The 20,900-nt window shown below is 45.5% G+C and overlaps 1 protein-coding gene across 2 annotated transcripts in view; it reads right to left on the reverse strand.

The window, feature by feature from the left end:
• The window catches only part of ELP1 (elongator acetyltransferase complex subunit 1), a 192,582-nt gene extending 172,190 nt beyond the window's left edge, over positions 1–20,392 (reverse strand). For both annotated transcript variants that reach the window (XM_083718415.1, XM_083718414.1), the window contains exons 1-15: positions 20,300–20,392; positions 18,615–18,850; positions 17,267–17,419; positions 16,134–16,215; positions 14,613–14,693; positions 13,534–13,619; positions 12,746–12,845; positions 11,912–12,002; positions 10,833–10,956; positions 10,284–10,377; positions 7,554–7,787; positions 6,458–6,628; positions 6,191–6,284; positions 3,759–3,929; positions 2,279–2,385 (exon numbers count right to left, since the gene is read on the reverse strand). In XM_083718415.1, coding sequence (XP_083574541.1) covers positions 2,279–2,385; positions 3,759–3,929; positions 6,191–6,284; positions 6,458–6,628; positions 7,554–7,787; positions 10,284–10,377; positions 10,833–10,956; positions 11,912–12,002; positions 12,746–12,845; positions 13,534–13,619; positions 14,613–14,693; positions 16,134–16,215; positions 17,267–17,419; positions 18,615–18,764 — 1,738 coding nt within the window. In that variant the 5' untranslated portion in view covers positions 18,765–18,850; positions 20,300–20,392. The remainder of the gene's footprint in view (positions 1–2,278; positions 2,386–3,758; positions 3,930–6,190; positions 6,285–6,457; positions 6,629–7,553; positions 7,788–10,283; positions 10,378–10,832; positions 10,957–11,911; positions 12,003–12,745; positions 12,846–13,533; positions 13,620–14,612; positions 14,694–16,133; positions 16,216–17,266; positions 17,420–18,614; positions 18,851–20,299) is intronic.
• Positions 20,393–20,900: the final 508 nt, after the last annotated feature.

Below are 20,900 nucleotides of genomic sequence, written 5' to 3' on the forward strand. Positions count from 1 at the left end.
AGCCAAGACTATTTATTTTACCAAATGCAGGAGGTTCAACATCTTGGAATGTAATGGTTCTAGGGGTTGCTCGTGCGTAAATCGGCGCCACGTTTGGCTGGGTTACCTGGGTGAACCCTTTCTGTCCGGACAGCCACTCATCCGTGGCTGCCTCAATCGCTGGCAGAATCCGTCAGTGGGTGTTTCTTGAACTTCTTCCAGCAAAGAAGCTCTTTGACGCCTAGTCTCCCTGCGTGGAAGCCTTCTGTGCAGGGAGGGTGTGGGCAGCGGAGGACCCGTGCTCTCCCCGCTGGTGTCCGGCGAGGAGTGATGGAGCCCCCTCGCCGATTCCCTCATCTGCCCCCCTTCTCCACTGGTGCTAGGCTGATTTCCTTCCCCAGAAGATGGGCTGCCTCTCTCCCTCCTGGGACGCTCTCCAGCATCCCTCTGGAGCCCTCCCTCCTCCTCTGGCTCCGATGGCAGTTCCCTGACATGGAATGATGCTGAACAGGCCAAGCTTGCAACCTGGGTGGCATCCCCCACACGACTAGATGAGGGAATGCCCCAGAGCCAAGAGCAGTGGGGCTGCCTGAAGAGTGAAGGGAGAAGGTCCTCTAGAAAAGTTGAGCCCAGGAAAACACCATTCAGCTTTACATTCGCTCATTCTCACGCTTTCTCTCACCTGGGCTCTGAAAGGTCTGGTGACGTTATAGAAAAGACTTCCCCAAACTGGTGACCTTCCAGGTGTTTTCTGGACTACAGCTTCCATCATATCCCTGGCCATTGGCCACGCTGATGGGAGGTGTGGTTCAATACATTTGGCTGGCACCAGGTTAAGGAAGGCTACAGTGGTGCCTCGCAAGACGAAATTAATACGTTCCGTGAGTCTCTTTGTATAGCGGTTTTTTCGTCTTGCGAAGCAAGCCCATTGACAGCTTAGCGGATTAGCGCTATTAGCGGCTTTTAGCGCCTTTTAGTGGCTTATCAGCTTAGCGGATCAGCTGATAAGCGGCTTAGCTGCTTAGAAAAAGGGGGGGGAGAGGAAAAAAACCCGCAGGAACTCGCAAGACATTTTCGTCTTGCGAAGCAAGCCCATAGGGAAATTCGTTTTGCGAAGCGCTTCCAAAACGGAAAACCCTTTCGTCTAGCGGGTTTTCCGTCTTGCGAGGCGTTCGTCTTGCGGGGCACCACTCTATTCTGGAAAATAGACACCTGCACACAACTGTATGCATCATTCGCGCACAGAGCATGGTTCACCACACCATCCAGCAGATGAAAACATTAAACGTGCTAGAAGCTAGAGAAGGCAAAAAGTCAGCTCATGGATTTTTGTGGCTTGCTTATAGGAAAAGGTAAAGGACCCCTGGATGGTTAAGTCCAGTCAAAGGCGACTATGGGGTTGCAGCACTCATCTCGCTTTCAGGCCGAGGGAGGCGGTGTTTGTCCACAGACAGCTTTCCGGGTCATGTGGCCAGCATGACTAAACCGCTTCTGGTGCAACGAAGACACAGTGACAGAAGCCAGAGAGCACGGAAATGCCGTTTACCTTCCTGCCACAGCGGTACCTATTTATCTACTTGCACTGGTGTGCTTTCAACTGCTAGGTTGGCAGGAATTGGGACAGAGCAACGGGAGCTCACTCCGTCGTGGGGATTCAAACAGCCTACCTTCTGATCAACAAGCCTAAGAGGCTCAGGGGTTTAGACCACAGCGCCACCTGTGTCCCTGGTTTGGCAAGCACCAGGTCAGGGAAGGCCATTCTAGAAAATAAGACACCTGCACACAACTGAATGCATCATTCGCACACAGTGCATTGCTCACGGCACCCTCTAGGACAGCCTTTCTCAACCTGTGGGTCCCCAGATGTTGTTGAACTACAACTCCCATCACCCCCTAGCTAGCAAGGCCAGAGCTCAGGGATGATGGGAGTTGTAGTCCAACAACATCTGGGGACCCACAGGTTGAGAACTGCTGCTCTAGGAGATGAAAACATTAAATGTGCTAGAGGCTAGACAAGGCAAAAAGTCAGTTTATGGATTTTTGTGACATTTGAGCCCATGAAGCTAATTTATATGAAGACAGAACACTGGCCCATCTAGACATGTACTGCCTGCTCTGGTTGGAAGCAGCTGCCCTGCAAAGTCTCAAGCAGGGGTGTTTCCCAGCCATTTGTCCCACAGGTCCTTTTAACTGGAGATGGAGCCTGGGCCACTGTGCGGTCAAAACATGTGCTACAGCCCTTCCCTTCCCATGTCAAGACCAGCCAACCGGATAAGAGAATAACAGTGACCATACATACCCCAGAGGTACTTCATTATTTGTCCATCGGAAAGTTGCAGAGCCACAGCTTTGGTCTTTGGGTTGCAACACAGGCTGATGACATCGCCATCCACAGTCACAGGTGAGCTACGAAAGGTGCACAAAAGGGAGGAAGCTGACTGTGCTAGGCTCAACCTGAGACCAGTCATTTTTGCATAAATGACTAAGGGACTAGAAGGGGAATGCAGGTTTCGGAAACCCAAACCACACTCTGAACTGTTCCTTCAAAGTGATCCCTAACAAAGCAATAATTCCCGCCCTCCCCAATAATTTTTATTGGTTTTCATGTAAATACAAGAACAACATGTAACTACAGTAACTGGTCCAGTGGTGAGCAAGGCATTCTGACAAGGCCACATTCCAAATATTATTTAACCAGATTACAATGGGGATTTCTATCATTTAACTAGCAAAGTCTCCAAAACTCTTATGACAATCCCAGTCTCTAGCCTTCAGCGCCATTTTAACATAGATGGCTAAAATGCATCAAATAATAATAATAATAATAATAATGATAATAATAATAATAATAATAATAATAATAATAATAATAATAACAACAACAACAACAACAACAATCATTTATTATTTATACCCCACCCATCTGGCTGGGCTTCCCCAACCACTCTGGGCGGCTTCCAAAAAAATATTAAAATACTCTAATACATCAAACATTAAAAGCTTCCCTAAACAGGGCTGCCTTCAGATGCATCAAAGCTTCAGTGTACAGTGGGACCTCAGGTTACATACCCTTCAGGTTACAGACTCCGCTAACCCAGAAATAGCACCTCGGGTTAAGAACTTTGCTTCAGGACAGATGAACTTTGCTTCAGGACAGATGAGAACAGAAATTGTGTTCCGGTGGCGCGGTGGCAGCAGGAGGCCCCGTTAGCTAAAGTGGTGCTTTCGGTTAAGAACAGTTTCAGGTTAAGAACGGACCTCCGGAACGAATTAAGTTCTTAACCTGAGGTACCACTGTACATGTTTGTGGAGCTGGTGTGGCACAGTGGATAAGTGATAGATTTGGATTAGGTGGATCCCAGTTTAGCCACAAACTACAAAGGGTGGCCTTGGGTAAGTGACAATTTTTCTGTCTAACCTATTTGACTAGAATAGAAATATATCAAGAAATATATACCATGGTCAAGAAAGGCAGCAAGCACAATGAACAATCTCACAAGGACTCTTACTCCCAGGGTTTTCTAACACCCACTAACAATGCATATTAACTGGTTGTACGGCTGCAATACTGCTCTTTCTAGGCATGAGAACACAAATATGGGCAACTGGGAGAACAAGAAAATACACAAGGATTGGCTTTCCACAGCTACTGGGGTTTAAACAGCCAAAGCCTCTGCAGTAGCTGAACCAGCCAGTCAGACCCAAAAGCCTTAGCATTCCAGAACCATGCAAAGGAATTTCTGAAATTAACACAGCACACATAATACCCTGTTCAATACCAGATATCAATGCTTCCCTCCTCTGCCGACGAGGACAGATTCAGATGGTGAATGGAGGTGTGAGCTGGGAGGTAGCCCTGGCTAGCAGCCAGGAACAGGTCATCTTGCAACCAGGTGACAAGGCGAAGCCACAGTGGATTTTTCCCATCTCTGTTGTCGCCAAGGTCAAATCTGTGACAGTTTTCAAAAAGAAGATGGAGAAGAAATTGTTTGTGTGCTTCATTAATTAGGAGCGTTAACCTTCCCCACCTCTGCACAATTCAAACCCTTTCTAAAATACACCCAGGTGACACAGCATAGAGAATGGACAATATAAATCTCAGTATTATTTGGAGGAATCATCTATTAGCCCGAGGTAACCAGTTCTGGCAAGTCAGAAGACAAGTAGAGGAAGAGGGTTATCTACGGATTCTGCAAACACTTTTGTTGCGTATGCGCATCCCAAGTTAGCTTTGGAGAGCTAAGGGCTGATTCACGTGTGTATGTTCCATCACATCATCAAAACAGCTCCATCTCCTCACTTCATTTAAAAGGTAAAAGGTAGAGGGACCCCTGACCATTAGGTCCAGTCGTGGCCGACTCTGGGGTTGCGGCGCTCATCTCGCTTTATTGGCCGAGGGAGCCGGCGTACAGCTTCCGGGTCATGTGGCCAGCACAACTAAGCCGCTTCTGGCGAACCAGAGCAGCGCACGGAAATGCTGTTTACCTTCCCGCCGGAGCGGTACCTATTTATCTACTTGCACTTTGACGTGCTTTCGAACTGCTAGGTTGGCAGGAGCAGGGACCGAGTAATGGGAGCTCACCCCGTTGCGGGGATTCGAACCGCCGACCTTCTGATCAGCAAGTTCTAGGCTCTGTGGTTTAACCCACAGCACCACCCACGTCCCTGCAAACATCTCCTCACTTCATTTACCGTGCTTTAAAACTGAATCAGTTTACATGTTTACTTTACCAGCCACCAAGCGTGCAACTAATTGTTTGTTGAGAAATCAAGTGCTGATCTGCTGGTGGGAATCAGGTTTGAGGGCCACTTTTTAATAATTTATAGTATTCAAGTGCACGCCTAGGTTGTTTCAACTGGTTTACGATCCTAGATATTAGACAGACATGAAGCTATAGTTTTTCTGTCTCATACGTTAAAAGGAAACTATAGCTTGTTTGGCCAGGTTCGAAGTACTGAAACAAAGGGAAGAGAAGAATGCTCTCCTAATGCTCGTGATTTATGAAGCTGGGGTTGTTATGGTCAAACTGGCTCATAATGTGAAGAACCAGTGAGTTACCCCAAAAAATAAAAGCAAAGAGCTTGAGAAATAGCTGTATGTGGAATGAGACATTGGGAAGAGGTGAATGCAACCTCCCTGTCTTAGGAGAGCGCAAAATATGGTCTGAAATTCAACATCAAAAAAACGAAGATCATGGCCACTGGGCCCATCACCTCCTGGCAAATAGAAGGGGAAGAAATGGAGGTAGTGAGAGATTTTACTTTCTTGGGCTCCATGATCACTGCAGGTGGTGACTGCAGTCACGAAATTAATAGACACCTGCTTCTTGGGAGAAAAGCAATGACAAACCAAAAGAGCATCCTAAAAAGCAGAGACATCACCTTGCCAACAAAGGTCTGTATAGTTAAAGCTATGGTTTTCCCAGTAGTGGTGTATGGAAGTGAGAGCTGGACCATAAAGAAGGCTGATCGCCGAAGAATTGATGCTTTTGAATTATGGTGCTGGAGGAGACTCTTGAGAGTCCCATGGACTGCAAGAAGATCAAATGTATCCATTCTTAAGGAAATCAGCCCTGGGTGCTCATTGGAAGGACAGATTGTGAAGCTGAGGCTCCAATACTCTGGCCACCTCATGAGAAGAGAAGACTCCCTGGAAAAGACCCTGATGTTGGGAAAGTTGAAGGGCACAAAGAGAAGGGGACGACAGAGGTCGAGATGGTTGGGCAGTGTTCTTGAAGCTACCAGCATGAGTTTGACCAAACTGTGAGACGCAGTGGAAGACAGGACTGCCTGGCGTGCTCTGGTCCATGGGGTCACAAAGAGTCGGACACGACTAAACGACTCAACAACAACAACAAATGGAAACAATACAGAAAGTCAAGGGAAGAGTTACCCTGGTCACCAGAGCTCACCCAGCCAGTACCCAGTACAGCTGTACCTTGGTTTTCAAACAGCTTACTTCACGAACAACTTGAAACTCGAACACCGCAAACCCGGAAGTAGTTGTTCTGGTTTGCAAACTTTGTCTTGGAAGCCGAACGTCCGGCGCCGCTACCAATTGGAAGCCGCACATTGGTTTTCGAACATTTTGGAAATTGAACGGACTTCCAGAACACATTTTGTTCAAAAACCAAGGTACGACTGTAGTTATATGTATTGGTTTCACATTCTTCAGTAACAAATATTCTGCACCCAGTTTAACTCCCGGTACCTGTATGTCTTTTCCAGCCAAGGGACTGCAACTTTGCATTTACTTCCACCAACTGCACCAGTTTTCACTGTGGCGTCTGTGTCTGTCTGGCCATCTGTCAAATGACAAAAAAGAGAATAAGCGATGGACTGGCTTCAGTATCAGCCTGGGAAGTTTCCTCCGTTCTGTTTTAAATTAAAAGCAGATTGAAAGCCACCATCCCCACCGGGCCTTTTATAATGCAAGGAGCTGAAGCCATGTTTTTGGCGAAGCCACGGGTGTACGTACCCGCTCTATAAATGGAAATCCTGTTGCTAGCATCCAGGACAGCAAGATCCCCACTTCTAGAAGGTTCCATAAGGAAGGCAACTTGATTGACAGAACAGGGGAGCTGGAGCTGATATGTACAAAGAGGTGGAGGGGCCACAGCGTGACGGAAGGCTGTCAACAGGACCTTGTCTTCAAAGAGAAAGAGGAGAGGGGGAAATCGCTTTAATGGGCATCAATACATAGTGGCAAAGGCCAGACTAAACATACAGACATCATCACAGATTTTTTCATATTAAAATCCAAAGCTTCTTAGTGGAGTCTGATCACTTTTCCCAGCGGCCGATCGTTAAGTATAGAGCAATCACATCAGCTAAGGGTATGAACAGGCAGGTCACAGGTTCGAATCCTGCCTCTAATCTGAACTCACCAGGTGGATTTGAATAAGACATTATATTCCTAGAGCCTCAGCCCCATCTGCTGATCAAAATACCAAGCTACCTTACAGGGCAGGTCAATAATACTGAACTTCCTTACAGGATTGTTGTAAAGATTACTGAAACACCCTATGACATGTGAAGGGCTCTGAACATAGAAAATTCTTTATAAATATTAAGATGTACACTCATCATGCACAGGGGATGAGGACGAGAATTGTCTTTTTACTATCTTTATAGATGTTTTGTCAGTTTTGACTGAGTTTCTTTGGAGGAAATTCTAGGTTACTTCAAAACGGCCTTTCCCTCATGTTAACAAGCCCTTAATCAGGGCTGTGTATACTCCACAGTTAAAATAATTGTTCTGCATCAAGAAAAAACTAAATTTCATGACCTGTTTGTATTATGCAAAATTAAGAGAATTTCTATGTATTTGCCTATTTTGCACCATTTATTCTGCTTCTACTAGCTATAGGGAAAAGCCCTGCACAGGGCCTACTGTAAACCTGACAGAGCAACTTCTCCATCTTGTGAAATGCTGGGTGGAGTGGGGGAGATAAGGGAATAAATTCAGATTTAGAGTTTGCAAAAGCCTGGCCTAAATCTTCTTGCGCAGACTTCTCAACAGGCGCAGTCCACCTTAAAAAAAACTACAACGACCTCGCTCAGAAGAAACGTACCTCCATCAATGACTGCCACGCTAGCCAAGTCGCTTGCCCCTTCGCCACTGCTGCGGTCCGTACTCCACTGCCAGTCATAGCAGAGGTAAAGCCACTGCTGGCAGAGGATGTGGAGTCTGTATGGCAACTCTTGGTCCCATGCCAGGGACACAATGGACTGGCTGCCTTCCGAGCTATCAAAATGCAGGCTTTGCTTCAGGTACCAGTGGTAGTTTGCCGTTGTCCAGAGCTGAACTGCACACAGAACATAGGACTGTACATTAGACACCACCCAACTTGTAGCAGAACAGACACTCCTCCCCAAAAAACTCTGAATCTCTCTAGCCTTTGAGGTATTATAATCTCTTCTCTGCCCAGTTGTGTAGCATTCAGCTTAGTTTCAAAATGAACATTTCCCAAGTGGTGGTAGTCACCATGTTCTTTTGCCACAGATGCCTCCTTCTCCGCATCTCTTTTTTTAATTTATTTATACTTTTCAAATGTATACATTTCATTAGTTTTACAATCAATTTAACATTTCAAATTTTGACTTCCCCCCCCTTTTCTGCGGTTCCTTAAATTTATTTTTCAATATCTTCTGCATATCCACATCCATTTAACTTGCTCATTTAATTATCTACGGTAAATATATACTCTTATAAAACTGCAGGTTATTACAATAATCCTGATAATGTTTTCATCTGTTTACAGTTTATCTGTAAACATTCAATAAACCATTTCCATTCTTTTATAAAACGTTTGTGTAATGGTTCTAGGGAGTTGCTCATGCGTAAGTTGCCGCTACTCTTGGCTTGGTTGCCTGGTTGAACCCTTTCTGTCTGGACAGCCCTTCACTGCGTGGCTGTCTCAGTCGCTGGCAGAATCCGTCAGTGGGCATTTCTTAAACTTCTTCCAGCAAAAAAGTTCTTTGACGCCAAGTCTCCTCCTACTCTCCCTGCGCGGAAGCCTTCTGCGCAGGGAGGGTGTGGGCAGCGGAGGACCCGTGCTCTCCCCACTGGTCTCCGGTGAAGAGTCCTGGAGCCTTCTCTCCGATTCCCCCATCTGCCCCCCTTCTCTCCTGGTGTTACGTTGATTTCCTTCCCCAGCAGCTGGGCTGCCTCTCTCCCTGCTGGGACCCTCTCCGGCATAGCTCTGGAGCCTTCCCTCCACCTCTGTCTCTGATGGCAGTTCCCTGACAGTTTGTTATCTTGATTTCTTATTCTTCCAGTATGTTTCGCCATTTCTGCATTCTCCATAAGTTTTTGTATGCATTTTGTGTGCATCTTCCTTCACTGAGACCTCTGCTTCTTTCCACTTTGGGGCAAGTAACATTCTTGCTGCTGTAAAAGGTAAAGGTAAAGGGACCCCTGACCATTAGGTCCAGTCGTGACCGACTCTGGGGTTGCGGCGCTCATCTCGCTCTATAGGCCAAGGGAGCCGGCGTACAGCTTCCGGGTCATGTGGCCAGCATGACTAAGCCGCTTCTGGCGAACCAGAGCAGCGCACGGAAACGCTGTTTACATTCCTGCCGGAGCGGTACCTATTTATATACTTGCACTTTGACGTGCTTTCGAACTGCTAGGTTGGCAGGAGCTGGGACTGAGCAAAGGGACCTCATCCCATCACAGGGATTCGAACTGCCGACCCTCTGATCGGCAAGTCCTAGGCTCTGTGGTTTAACCCACAGCGCCACCCGCGTCCCCTTGCTGCTGTAGTAGCATACATAAATAAAATTCTATATAATTTAGGTAGTTCTGTCCTTCCCACTTTCTCCACATCTCTTTCGCCTGGAGGTTGGCAAGCAGGAGGCCAGCACCCATGAGGGAGTGGGGCCAGGATTGGCCTAGGTGGCTCCAGTTCCTGACCTCTACCCTATATGATTTGGGTTGCATGAAAAGTCTCTCTAGTTAGTCCTCTCTCTATTTCTCTCTGTCTCCTGAGAGTTTAAAATGTATCTCCTCAGTGGCAGCCATCACACATATTGGTGCATGCACGTTTCTGCAGTTTAGTCCTCCACACGACTGGAAGCATACAAATGCGAGCAGACAACCACGCACCAGGGTATTTGATGGAGGCCACACCTGACTGTGAGCCAGTCTGAGAAGTTCTGGTACACCAAGAGTCAGATGATGATGCTATGTTCTTACTGTGGGGTATGAAACACAGAGCAGACAAAGTACAACATTCCTAGAGAGGGATGTTTGTTCAGCCAGTAGATAAACTTCCTGTTTCCTCCTGGGCTGGGACAAACTTCCTCTACATGTGACTAGAGGTGGGCGTGACCTTACCTGTGCAGGTAACAAAAGCACAGGACTAGCCACCAGATCTCTCTCTTCTCCATTTTGCATCTCAGCCTGAGATGCTCTTTTGGCTTCCAAGAGAGAGGACAAGGGCTTCCAGGCAACAGAGTACAAAGGAACTATCTCCTTATGGGATAGATTCCAAGTGTATATATTTTGTAACTTAAGTCTGCCTTCTGGGATCCATTTGTGAACAGAATGCGTGAGTAAACTATTTTATACTTTTTATACAAGGCTGTGCTGTGTCTATTTTTTTTAAGGAGGGAATAAAAGGGGAATTTCCAGGAAACTTATTTTAGAAGCTTAAACAAGCCTGGTAAACCTATCCACTGTGTAAGTTTTAAAATGGGAATGTTACTCTGCTAAATTATAGAATTTGTTAACGCAAGTTGGAAAGGATATTATTAAACAATATATCCTCTCCTGCCTCCCTGGACATTACCACACTTACCATATGTCTTTGGTTGGGTTGTATCTTCCGTTTTCAGTTCTTCCAACCATACTGCCAATATCATGGAGTCCAAATTCCAGAGTAGCTCATTTACCTAAAGCAACATGGATTGGGGTGTCATATGAAGCCGGAGCCATTTCCAACAGAATTTATTTTCCTTCAGTCGAGTAACATCTCCTTCACAATTTAAAACGATGATTTCTAAAGAATTATAAATTCCTCCAAACAAGGGGAGGGCAAGAAATCTTCAGATTCAGTTAACTGACTACTACAGTGGTACCTCAGTTTTCGAACATCATCCATTCCGGAAGTCCGTGTGAGTTCTGAAACATTCAAAAACCGAAAACTGAAATCGGAAGCCTCAATACAGAAAGCTCAAAACGGAAGCCGTGTTTCCTGTTTGACTTCTGGGGCGCGTTTGAAAACTGAGGCATTTACTTCCAGGTTTTCGGTGTCCGAATTCCAAAATGTTCCGACTACGGAGGCGTTCGAAAACCGAGGTACCACTGTATTCAGTTTACAAACCCTTCAGAAAGAGAGTCATCCTACCTTGACCTGGCCTTTCTGGAAGGGAAGTGTGAATTCACCATGAAGAAGTCCATTTTTTTCAAAGAACACAACGTCGTGTTTGTTGGCTTTATCTTGTGTAGATGCAATTAAGCTTCCAGAGGGCCTCGACAAATAAAATGAAAGTGTAAGTTAGGACAACATTTCGGACTATTCCTCAAACATGCATTTTTATTTTTTTTAAAAAAGATGAAGTAGTGAAACGTCTGTCATAAGGAAAGGTGGAAAATGGAGAAGGGAGACCCTATATATATTGCAGAGAGCTTCTGAAGGTGGAGGTTCCTCCTGTGTGTTCTAGAATACGGCCCCTCAGAACAAAATGGTCGCCATTGAGAACCAAGCTTTCCCTTCCAGCACAGCCCCCATCTACAAGCATCCGCAGGAACTTTTCCAGGGGGGAGGGTGAAAGCCAATACTACAAATATATGCATACAAACTGACATTGTTATAGTCAGAGAACAAGGCTACCATTTCTCGTAGATCTGGGAACTGAACAACAGTGAATCCTGAGCACTAGGTCTAAAGCCTTGGCCTCTGAGAAATTTATATGCAAGGCCCTACCCCTTCATTGCTCCTCAATGCCCTGCTGTCTGGGATGCAAACTAAATCGTTCCACCCACCACTGAAATTCTCACTTCTCTCCCCATTTCCCTCCATCTCTTCCAGCCTTTAATTCAGGCTTCCTCAAACTCGGCCTTCCAGCTGTTTTTGGACTACAACTCCCATGATCCTTAGCTAGCAGGACCAGTGGTCAGGGATGATGGGAACTGTAGTCTGAAAAACATCTGGAGGGCGAAATCTGAGGAAGCCTGCTTTAATTAATGGCACTGCCGCTAAATTCAACTTCACAAACTACATTTCCCAGGATCCTTGGGGGGGGGGGCACGACTGTTAAAGTGGTATGATACTGCTTTAAATGTATAGTGCAGATGGGGCTCAAGTGGGTTTCAACCGTGAAGTCACCACCTTTAAAATCCATTGGCTGGTGAAGTTTCAATGGGCATATGTGAACACAACACAAACTCATTGCGCACCACAAAACACAACTCTTCCCTACTCACTTCCATGCCAGTGCTTGTTCTAACCCTGGGACAGGCTCACTTGTAGTCTGCAGAACAAGCTCTCTGCTCCACACCCTGACTTTCCGAGCTCCTGCATTTTCGGGGGGGGGGGGGGAAGAGAGAAACATGCGCACAGTAGACTCATTAGAATTGTTTTCCAAGCTTCAGGATCTGCAGACTATGTTTCACCCATAAAGTCTTCCAGGCAGCCTTATCAGAAAACAGAGGTTAATATTAGAATATTGAGCAGCTGTGCATTCATTGCTCACAGTCTGTCTGATGGAGACTTTCCTCTTTTTAAGGAAACTGGTGCAACGCCTATCATTATGACCATACACATTATGTGTGAACCCATGTGCAGGGACACCATAGGTGTGTTTGCATGCAATATACATGTATGTCCCCTGCACCCATGTTGTCTGTATTTATGGGCAGTTATCTACCCAGTATCCCAACTTCAATGCTGCAGCCATGAGAGAAAATAAAAATGATGCACTCAAGTATTATCTCAGTTCCTGGGGTGGGAATAGCTTTTGTGTTTCCTTAACTGTGTATCAGGCTCTGGCCCGTTTATGTTAGCCCAATACTTCAACAGGAACCACATAGAACTGAGATAGTACATATGCCTATGTCTTCTTGGAGTTCTGTCTCTTAAGGAGACATTAAGGGTGTGAACAGAGCCATGAGAAATACCATAACAATGTATATTAATAATGGTGATGATGATAGAGTATTCTTACTTTTTAAAACATGATTTTTTTTATCCCTTATTCAAGCAGGTGTTGTGTGTTTTTTTAAGCAAAAAGCATTTTATTGTTTTGAACTTATACCAACCTGTCTCTGGGCAAACAGCACTCACTGCAAAGTACTGTCCATCTCCTCTCCAGGTGATTCGAGGTCTACGGTCATCCCATGGCAGAGCAGGCAGCACTTCCTGGGGAAATAAATGATGATGCACTTCCTGTTAACCGAGACACAAGAGGCAGGTGGCCGTGTGTCATTTACTCCTAGTCCCCCCCCCCCCGGTTGCTAGCTTAATTTTCCCATGGATGAGACTGAAAAACCGAGGGCCTGCTCCGATTGGCTGCAATCGCATGACACAGTAAACCATAGTGAATAACAGAAACAAACCACAAACTCTGGCTTTACAAACTGTTGTTTGCTTCAACCCCAAACAAACCACAATATACGATATGAAACCATTCTTTGCTAAGAAATCATGGCTTATTGGATCAAAACAAACCAAAATCCCCAGTATGAACATATCACTAATTTAGGAACTGTGATTTGTCGTTCCATCCGATGCTAGGAGCGATCCTCGTGTTCAGAGTAAACAAATAACTATGGGATGTGCAAACTGGGCCTTGTATTTCAATTCAGTGTGTGAATAGGCTTAGGGACCTTCACGACTGAGTGGATATTTCAAACTGGATCACCTCAATCCAACGCTCTAACCACTACACCACACTAGCTCTGTGATCCTATTTAATGCAGGTATTCCAATAAGAACAATTCATTCAAATAGGGGTGTGTGCCTTTCTTACATCCATCCTTTTGCCACTGTATACTTTTTATACTTATTTGTGTACACACATAAGCAATATTTATAATGAATACAGTACCACTGGCATGGTGCGAGCTGCCTTCTTGCCTTCTGATCCGTGAAACTGGGTTTCCTTTTTACCCCAACCAACAGTAATAAACTTTCCTAGAAGTTAAGAAATTAGCAGCATTTGTGGTGTGACACTTTAACAATCGGACAAAAATGTATTGCCCACCCCATCAAGCTTCACAATAATTCATTTTCGTTCTCAAAATCGTTTGCAAGCTTTACAAGTCACCATGCCAACCATCTGATATCAACTTCACTGCTGGAGACCAGCTGGAGACCTAAGAGTTTATGAAGTCCTGATTCAGACATAAACGTGGTATCTCTTTCTATTATTCTTACAGGGGGCTACACCTCTCCATCCACAGATAAGCTAAAAGCATTTGTCACATTTCAGGGACACATTCTAGCAAGGCAAAGATAAACACACAAAAAGGACATGGAGGAAGGCTAGGTAAAGGTAAAGGAACCCCTGACCATTAGGTCCAGTCGTGGCCGACTCTGGGGTTGCGGCGCTCATCTCGCTCTATAGGCCGAGGGAGCCGGCGTACTGCTTCCGGGTCATGTGGCCAGCATGACTAAGCCACTTCTGGAGAACCAGAGCAGCACACAGAAACACCGTTTACCTTCCCGCTGGAGTGGTACCTATTTATCTACTTGCACTGGCGTGCTTTCGAACTGCTAGGTTGGCAGGAGCAGGGACCAAGCAACGGGAGCTCAACCCGTTGCGGGGATTTGACCCGCCGACCTTCTGATTGGCAAGTCCTAGGCTCTGTGGTTTAACCCACAGCACCACCCGTGTCCCTGGAGCAGGGCTACTGAAGGCGAAATAGTTATCTGGAGGGCCACATGTGGCCCCCAGGCCTGAAGTTCTCCGCATCCCTCATTGTAGAGTCTGCACTGAACAGGGGCTTGAACTAGGTGTCTTCTCAAGTCCCTTCCAACCTTGTTACAGCCAAAATGAGCAGCTGGATCCAGTTCTCTGCTGCGGTAATTTCAGTTTTCATTTGGTTCTGCCCATGCATTTCGTTCAATTTTTAAAACTGCCGCCGTGCATTTTTTGAGCGTCCCGTATCTGCAGCCCCAGCTCACCTTCTCCAAAGTCATCTTGGTGGATTTGACTTTCTGTAATAGGTTCAAAGTCCCTTGTCATCAGAATGAGAGTCTGCTGACCTGTGTCATAGTGTGAACAGCAATGGACTTTAAAATCAAGACTCTGCCAAGGTGAACTAATATAGCTTACTTATCACACCACAGAATTCCAACCCTTCTCCTGCGGCTGTTGGGACAGAACTGCATTCTCTTTTCCTAGACCACTGTTTTACTTATATCATTAGCATTACATAGGCTTCTCCAGTTCTTACTTGATATGTACCAAATACGGATGTACTCTTACATGACGTTGTCCGATACTGCTTCTGCCCCAGTGATTCTTTATTATTTGGATTTGGTACATTTCATGCAACCTACCTAGACATTCTACCACATTAAATGCAACATAAATTGTATAAATAAAACAAGAGATTTAGGCTACAATGATGTCTTTCAACAAGGCTTCTAAAAGCTTAAACCCAGCTGATAACTGTATTGGATTTGACTTGATTTTATGTATGTGCTTTTTTTGTTTTGTTTTTAAATGTTTCAATATATGCAGTTTTAACTGTTTTTATATACGTAACTGTTTTATATATGTGATTAAACTTCGAATCGTTTTGGGATGCCTCATATGAAGTGATTTGTAAGTGAACTAGATAAACAAACAAACAAACATGTGATTCCCAATATTTTAAAGTCTTCTAAAAAATAATACAGTGGTACCTCTGGTTACATACTTAATTCATTCCGGAGGTCTGTTCTTAACCTGAAATTGTTCTTAACCTGAAGCACCACTTTAGCTAATGGGGCCTCCTGCTGCCGCCGCACCACCGGAACACGATTTCTGTTCTCATCCTGAAGCAAAGTTCTTAACCTGAGGTAGTATTTCTGGGTATTTCTGAGTTTGTAACCTGAAGCGTATGTAACCTGAAGCGTATGTAAACCCGCGGTACCACTGTATTCAGTTAGCACATGACAAAGACATTTAAACTCGAAGAACAGCTGACAAAACAGTAGCAGAATATTAACTTAACAGTTATTACTTCTGTATTGCCATTAAACGTAAAAAGTGACTGCTTTCAGTAGGAGCTTCTGGATCTCACCGACACAGAGACTTTGTGCAGATCTGATGCTGGTTCAAAAAAAACCTTGGTCTGCCAATTGGTTCAGAAACAGGTATGTGCTCCCCATCCCTCTTGCTCTCACCAGAAGTAATTCCCCCTGCCCTAAATCATACTGATTTAGTGTTACAGGTGCACTGATGCTGACAACTGTTAAATGCTAACTAAGCAGGTTTTCTTGTCAAGCCAAGGCCTGAAGCCAAGCCTGGAAGCTGGTTTCGTGAAGAAGAGAATCGGATTCACAGCCAGCACTGGTGAACCTGTAACACTAACTCGGAAAGTGCACAGTTCCCAAGGCCTATTACGGTTTTGCAATGGGTCAGCGTTATGTCATCTTCAATGGACCAAAAGGTAAGGAATGAGGCTGACAATATGACTTTGGAATGTTGTTCCACACCTGTGGCAAGGAGAACGAGCTCTTGGTCAGGACTCCAGCTCATCACAGTTAGACCGCTGTCCACACTCCCGACACACTCCAACTGCAAAAAGATTGAAGACTGTTAACTCATGCTGCTGCTCCTGTGCCTTTTAACAGCAGCCTGACACAACCTCACAAGGGATTTGACAGTGTCAAATGGAGGATAAAGCCATTAAAGGGTACTAGCCGAGGTTGCGATGTACTCCCTCCGATTACAGAGGAAGTATGCCTCTGAATGTCAGCTGCAGGGAACCACAAGTAGAAGAAGAAGAAGAAGAAGAATTTGGATTTGATATCCCGCTTTATCACTACCCTAAGGAGTCTCAAAGCGGCTAACAATCTCCTCTCCCCCACAACAAACACTCTGTGAGGTGAGTGGGGCTGAGAGACTTCAGAGAAATGTGACTAGCCCAAGGTCACCCAGCAGCTGCATGTGGAGGAGAGGGGAAGCGAACACGGTCCACCAGATTACAAGTCTACCGCTCTTAACCACTGCGTTCAGGTCCTGTTTAGAGGCTTCCCATAGGGCACAGCAGTCCAATAGGTGGCCCAAGGGCCACATATGTCCCTTGAGGGCTTTTTTGTGGCCTTCAGCAACATTTGATGCTTCCACAACCCTTGCGCTGCCTTCCCAAAGTCAGTAAACAAGGCGCTGGGCTATGGGAAGGTGGTGTGAGGGCTCTGACAGGATCCTAGCGTCTCCTTTTAACTTTCCCAAAGCCTAGTTAGTGCTTTCCCAGCTTTGGGAAGGAAGTGGAAGTGCTCTAGATGTGGCAGCTAGACTGGTGACTGGGAGTGGCCGCCGAGACCATATAACACTGGTTCTGAAAGATCTACATTGGCTCCCAGTACGTTTCCGAGCACAATTCAAACGGTTGGTGCTGACCTTTAAAGCCCTAAACGGCCTCGGCCCAGTATACCTGAAAGAGCGTCTCCACCCCCATTGTTCAGCCCGGACACTGAGGTCCAGTTCCGAGGGCCTTCTGGCGATTCCCTCACTGCAAGAAGCGAAGTTACAGGGAACCAGGCAGAGGGCCTTCTCGGTAGTGGCACCCACCCTGTGGAATGCCCTCCCATCAGATGTCAAGGAAATAAACAACTATCTGTCATACCTGGTTTGTGTTCAGATTACACAGTATGACATCTCCAGTCGCAGTAGCCACACAGACAAATTCCTGATCAGGCAAATCCTCAATGCCCACAATGAACCCGCTTCCATCTTCTGGTAGAAAACCCTCAGCTAGCAAAGAAACTTCATTTGTGACCTTTAAAACAGAGACAAAGACCCGCTATAATGCAAACACGTTGATTTGATCGTGCGAGTTGGCTCTTAGCGGAAGTCCACAACCAACATGTGCGTTAAACTGCAGTTATTTGCTGGTGCTGCTGCAAACTGCTGGAATCATCCTAGCAAAAATGCATGTTCATCTGGCATACACATAATCTACAAAAATATGTGGATATATTTTGATTACCCTTGTACTAGGATTCTGTGCAATGGCTTAGCATCCAACACACTGGGAAATTGTAGAGTGCCTCATTACTGATTGTTTTGAGATGCTGGTGTTCATGGGTTAATTATTTTTATACTAATTGCTGTGATGAATTTAAATTCTGTTGTACTTGATGAAATGTATATTATCCTGTACCCTTGAGGTTGGTGGGCACACTACACATCATCATCATCATCATCACCACAGAAAGCAGTGGTTTGCAAACTTGTTTTCTTAGGAATCTTGAAGTCCTTTGGAAATCTGTCAGGGGTTCCTTACTGAGAGGATCAGTAATAGCATAGGAAATTCAGTGAAAAACACTATAACTGAACATTCCATGCAAAGTGCAGTCATGGGAGAAGAGTGAGCAAATTCTGGTGCACTTTTGGTTCATGAACATAGCAAAACCTGACAAGCCTGGTCAGCAACAACCAGCAAGACCTGGAAGTATGTTCTAGAATATATCCCAGAATCCTTTGCAATATGCAGAGGTTCTGTAGCAGAGGCACAGAAATGATTCTTCAGCAGACACACCAACATGGCAAGGATTTCCTGGGAGCAGGAAATCGAAAGATTGCCACCTTGAACGTTTTGGTGCTAATCTACACTCTTCTGCAAATACACACACACACAGACACACACACACAATTTGAATAAAGTATTGGATAAAAATTATCCACATGCTTTCTGTCTTGCAAAATTAACTCAAGAATCTATCCAAATATTTTTTTAATGCCAGAAATTATCTCTGTATGGTGTAGTGAATAAAATACATTGTTGAAAGCATACACAGGCTCAATTCCTTCCTTTGATTGAAAGTATTTTATGCCCAAATATTCACATCATTAGGCCTATTGAAAAGCCAAGGGCTCACAATGGAGACGCGGCAAAAGTAGTTGGCAATGGACTATTGCTAGGCAGGCCGTTCTTAGAATGCAAAAACCAAAACTGAGATGTGCTATCTCACCTCTTGTGTGGTAGGATCCACCTCCACAATTCCATACTCTGTACTGACTAATAACGTCCCCTTGTCTGCACGGAGACAGAAGCCTTGAGGAGTTCCAACAGTCCGGACTGGCTGGCATTCCCAAGTTCTCAGCAATTTTAGATTTCTCATGCTGTCTTCAGTGCATACAACTGAAAAGGGGTAAAAAGGAATTGCTCTTCTCACCCTAAAGACCAAATCAAAGTAACGGACTGCACCTAAATAAAAAGGAGAGAGAAGCATGCGTTGAAAAATGTTAATTCTTGAACACAAATATTTGAAGCAACTAAAATTGGGAGTGCCTCCAGACAGAGGGCTTTATATGGTTGTAACCAGGGCCGGATTTAGGTTTGATGAGGCCCTAAGATACTGAAGGTAATGGGGCCCTTTATATGTCCAGCTATCCTTTGTCAACAACAAATTGTCACTGTTTTTTGTGTTGAATATATGCTATATGGTCATTTATGGACCTAATAGGCATCTAAAGCCACTTGCACATAACAAAATATGTATTTTATCAAAGTAAATGTTGAACTGAAATACAATTAAGAAGAAGTATATTAATAGTGAAATAGAATTAAGAAGTAGTATATTAATAGTGATATTTTAGGGAGCAGGCTAGCAGGCGGGGCCCATTACTTACATAATAGGAGCCTACACAACACAAAACACTGTTGCTGTATGTAGGTTTTATTTTATTTGTTTTTTATCTTATATTTTGGAAATGTACATCCAGTTTTCCCCCCCTTTAATTTTTTTTGGGGCCCCCAAGAGAGTCGGGCCCTTATTGCTTATACGTAAATCCAACACAGGGACGCAGCTGGCGCTGTGGGTTAAACCACAGAGCCTAGGACTTGCTGATCAGAAGGTTGGCTGTTCGAATCCCCGCCACGGGATGAGCTCCCGTTGCTCGGTCCCTGCTCCTGCCAACCTAGCAGTTCGAAAGCACATCAAAGTGCAAGTAGATAAATAGGAACCGCTCCAGCGGGAAGGTAAACAGCGTTTCCGTGTGCTGCTCTGGTTCGCTAGAAGCGGCTTGGTCATGCTGGCCACATGACCCGGAAGCTGTACGCCGGCTCCCTCGGCCAGTAAAGCGAGATGAGCGCCGCAACCCCAGAGTCGGCCACGACTGGACCTAATGGTCAGGGGTCCCTTTACCTTTTAAATCCGACACTGTATGGTTATAACAAACAGATCGGTGGCAGAAGACTTGCATGCACGAGGAGTACAGATCCTAGAGTAAACACCCGTCTTGAAACACCCATTAGTAGAACTGCCACTGTACCATGATGGAGAGCTAGCTAGTTTTAAGCACATCCAAAGATTGTGCTGTTTAATAAAATAAAATAAAATAAAATGGGGGGCGATGGAGGCAGTGGCGTAGCGTGGGGGGTGCAGGAGGGCCGGCTGCACCAGGCGCAACATCTGGGGGTTAGGGTTAGGGGGCGCAAATCCACGGGTTAGGGGGCGCAAATTACTTGCCTTGCCCCGGGCGCTGACAACCCACGCTACGCCACTGGATGGAGGGCTATTTTGCAACCAAGGGCCCCGTCATTCTGCCCTTCACCTGCTAGTAAGGTGATAATTCGCAAAAACCAGACCCCTCAGCTGTGGGAGAGGAGAGGGCACCCCCAACCTCTGGGGTGCAGGCGGCACCGCGCGCTCACCTTACAACAAGCGGCTCCCAACTGCCCGCGTGCAACTTCGCCGGAGACGCAGCGCGCCTGCCATAGTCAAGCCACTGTGCGGGCAGAGCCAGGGGTCGAGCATGCTCAGTGGAGATCGCGAAGCCGAACCGGAAGAGGGCGGCTCTACGCATGCTCGGCGGCATTCTGAAGCCGAACCAAGTGAGGGCAGCGCTGCTGAGCAAGCGGTAGAAATCTCATCCTGGCCATTATATTTAAAGGGAGCGTGGTGATTTCTTAAGGATCAGTCCAGCCTCAGATTCTGAGACTTCAGCGACTTGCTTGCCCTTTCAGCAGCCCGGGAGTGGGTTCTTTTCATTGAAGAGAAACTGCTTAGGGTATTAAGAGTGGTTTGTTGTTGTTTTTTTAAAGGGCATCGTAAGAAAGAAAGTGGAATCCTGAAATCAATAACTCAGCTAATAATAATAACAGCGATGGATAGTTTGCCAGTATTAAAGAACGGATAATTAGACACAGCTTTTTTTTTTTAAAAAAAGTAATATTTATTGAAGTTTCCACAAGAAAAAAGTTACAAAAATAGTAAAAAGAAAACACAGAAAATACAAACACTAAAAAAACCAAA

This window comes from Podarcis gaigeae (genome assembly GCF_964106915.1).
Source record: "Podarcis gaigeae genome assembly, chromosome: 17".
Lineage (NCBI taxonomy): Eukaryota > Metazoa > Chordata > Lepidosauria > Squamata > Lacertidae > Podarcis > Podarcis gaigeae.